The sequence below is a fragment of the Priapulus caudatus genome, unplaced genomic scaffold (assembly GCF_000485595.1).
Source record: "Priapulus caudatus unplaced genomic scaffold, Priapulus_caudatus-5.0.1 Scaffold1136, whole genome shotgun sequence".
NCBI lineage: Eukaryota > Metazoa > Priapulida > Priapulimorpha > Priapulimorphida > Priapulidae > Priapulus > Priapulus caudatus.
Window position 1 is genome coordinate 5,795 of NW_014578197.1, and position 3,056 is coordinate 8,850.

Genomic DNA, 3,056 nt, shown 5'->3' on the forward strand with positions numbered 1-3,056 from the left:
GCAGAAATAAAATTCCATATGGTTTTTAGCTATTGCTGCTTGACTAAATGTGTGCTCAAATGGTGCTCATTTTTGTGTCCAGGGACCCTTGAAATTTTGACATTTCCTGGGGGAGGCCCCCCAGACCCCCGCCATGTGTTTCCGCGCCCAACGGCGCCCACTGTGGGGGGGGATGTACGTGCCCTTAAAATCTGGAAAAATACTGTCTAGCTTCAGCCCTGGATCCGCCCCTGAACACTATCTATAGATAGTGTTTATCTATAGGCCTTGTCCTGAGTGTACGAAGGTGCCCTTACTGATCTCTATTATACTAATAAATAATATAATGAATAGATAGTAGTGGGTGCACTGCATCAGTGCATGCAGTTTGCTCGCGCACCTCACGGTAGTATGACGCATGATCACGTGACGCGTGATGTCACAGTTGTGAATCATAGGCGCTCACTTGTTCGTGGCGGTCGTGTCATTTATTTTCCGTCCCAGTTTGTCAACAGTTGTTGTCGCATAAGAAGCTGAACGCCTCTACTCTACCTTGATCGTTTCAACTCTTCATTTGTGAGTAATTTATATTAAGAATTATTAGCGCGCAAAAATATATGCATGCGTGAAACGCAAGATATGATATTCGTTACCGGTCAGCCTTTCATTGCACTGTATGCAGTTTGATAACAACAACAACAGGCCAGCTGTGTCAATGAATCGGTACATGTTTGACAATCTAAGCAGGTAATTTTAGGTTTGTCACCTTTGTTACCTGCGTCATTTTTAACACGTTTTATGATTTGATAGTGCCGAAGCAACGAATCTGCATGGGTGTAATTTGTGATATCGTTCAGGAAGAGGAAGTCGTGACGCAGCGTCGGCGGCGGATCCAGCCATGGGTACGCACTCTCGAGGCTTGTTCGGGTCGTCACGAGGGGACGAGGCACCACTGCTGAGTGCCCGGCTGATGCGATCGCTGAGCGGGACCGGCGGCGATGGCAAGCCGAATCGCAGCGAGCGATCTCTCAACGCATTCAACGGCGTGTTCTGTCCCGTCGTGCTGTCCATGTTTAGCGTGCTGCTCTTCTTGCGTATAGGTGAGTGTGTAGCGGGTAGAACACGCATGAAGCGACGCGTGTTTATCACAAGTAAACCGCGTCAACTCACGACACCGTGTAGTTACGGCGACATCTGTTACGAGGTCATGCCGTAACGTGCGCCATGCCGTCACGCGAGTCACTACGTCAAGAAGCCAGCGGGCCGTTGTCAGAAACATCGTAAAGTTAATGCTAATGTTAATGCTAAGATAACACTTACGACTAATGTTAATGTACGAGAGGAGCGTTGACAGAAACACATCGCAACTAAAAGAAAACTTACGATAACAGGAACTTCATCACAAGGTTGCTGATTGGATGAGAATCGATCACAAAATTCAAATTCATACACATTTATTGTACATCACAGTAGTTTATGCATATTATGATGGCTAACCACATATAAATAATATTTGATGAAAAACGACGCGGCCATGAATTTATTCTGCACAACAAGACAAATTCTCACTGTAACACGAGACGCGAGAGTCGTAGCAAGCGTGGCAAACATTTAAAACAAGAGAACAAATGCCATACACCATTTGTAAATGTATTATTTTGTTTTACGATCGGTAGATAATTAATGATTTTGACGTGTTTTTCAAGAAAAACACACATTTTATTCATTATTATAAAATATAATATCACTACAATTGTAATTCGTAGTGTAAATGTGTTATTTTCAGAGGATATTTTTGAGGATTTTTCATTCTCGTAACGTTGCGATGTTTCTGTTAACGGTTACGAGTGGTAGTTAATGTTAAAGCCGCACTATGCGCATCCAAACGCTAATTTCTCCAGTACTAGACTAGCAAATACTTCGTGTCATGCATAATCACACTACCTTATGGCAATATAAACTCTAGTTCCTCCCATTTCACTGCGCGTTTGCTTAAAACCCACAAGAAAGAGGTGCGAAATCTGGTAATCTGCCGCCAACGCTAAATTGTTTGCCAAACAATTTCGCCAAGAATCGGTTAGGTGACGTCACATGTTTTTATCTTTGCTACACCCATACCGCTGTACCGCAGCACCGCTGCACTGTTGCTTGGGAGAACAACGCGAAACTGTCAACAACATCGGAGAATTTGAACAACATTGGAGGTATTTTCAAATGCCTTTTATAAGACTACGCGCAGTGAAATTGGAGGAACTATTGTCATTTCAGGAGTTTATTTTGTCATAAGGTAGTATGATTCTGCATGACACGAAGTATTTGCTAGTCTAGTACTGGAGAAATTAGCGTGTAGATGCGCATTGTGCGGCTTTAAGATTAATCTTAAGACTAATTTTATTTCTGACAATGGGCCCCTGCATCGCGAGCCTAACAGGCTTATAAAGGAACGACCCTACCGTACTCGAGTAGCGTGTAGAGTACCGTACTCGAGTAGAGCTTGGTCATCTCTTAGATTATCCCTTGTTTCTGTTTCCGTCCTACCCGCATCTCCAGTTGACGTGTACTACCTTTGCTATGTCTGAGAATAAACGCCCGTGTGGTATATGTTACGCATGTAGTTATTGTTTCCATCGGATGGTTTGTGTTGCATCCCCTTTCCTACTTTCCTTCGATCGCTCGAGGCGTCCGCTATCCCTACCATGTTTGATCACTTTAGACGTCCACCGACATTGCCATGTTTGATTGCCGGCGATGTCAGCCATAGTTGTCATGTCTAATTGTTGAATATGATTTTGATGTCCCGCTTGTCATCACCATGTTTGTTTTATATTAGATATGCCTCTCCTGCCGTCGCCAATTTTTTGCTAGATGTCGTCACCATGTTTGTTTTATATTAGATATGCCTCTCCTGCCGTCGCCAATTTTTTGCTAGATGTCGTCACCATGTTTGTTTTATATTAGATATGCCTCTCCTGCCGTCGCCAATTTTTTGCTAGATGTCGTCACCATGTTTGTTTTATATTAGATATGCCTCTCCTGCCGTCGCCAATTTTTTGCTAGATGTCGTCACCATGTTTGTT

At 43.5% G+C, this 3,056-nt stretch overlaps 1 protein-coding gene across 1 annotated transcript in view; it reads left to right on the forward strand.

Annotated features, from left to right (window-relative positions):
* Window positions 1-435: 435 nt before the first annotated feature.
* Window positions 436-3,056, forward strand: part of LOC106815513 (solute carrier family 12 member 9-like) — a 27,444-nt gene continuing 24,823 nt past the window's right edge. Inside the window, 2 exon segments of the mRNA XM_014819978.1 lie at window positions 436-555; window positions 837-1,079. Coding sequence (XP_014675464.1) covers window positions 878-1,079 — 202 coding nt within the window. The 5' untranslated portion in view covers window positions 436-555; window positions 837-877.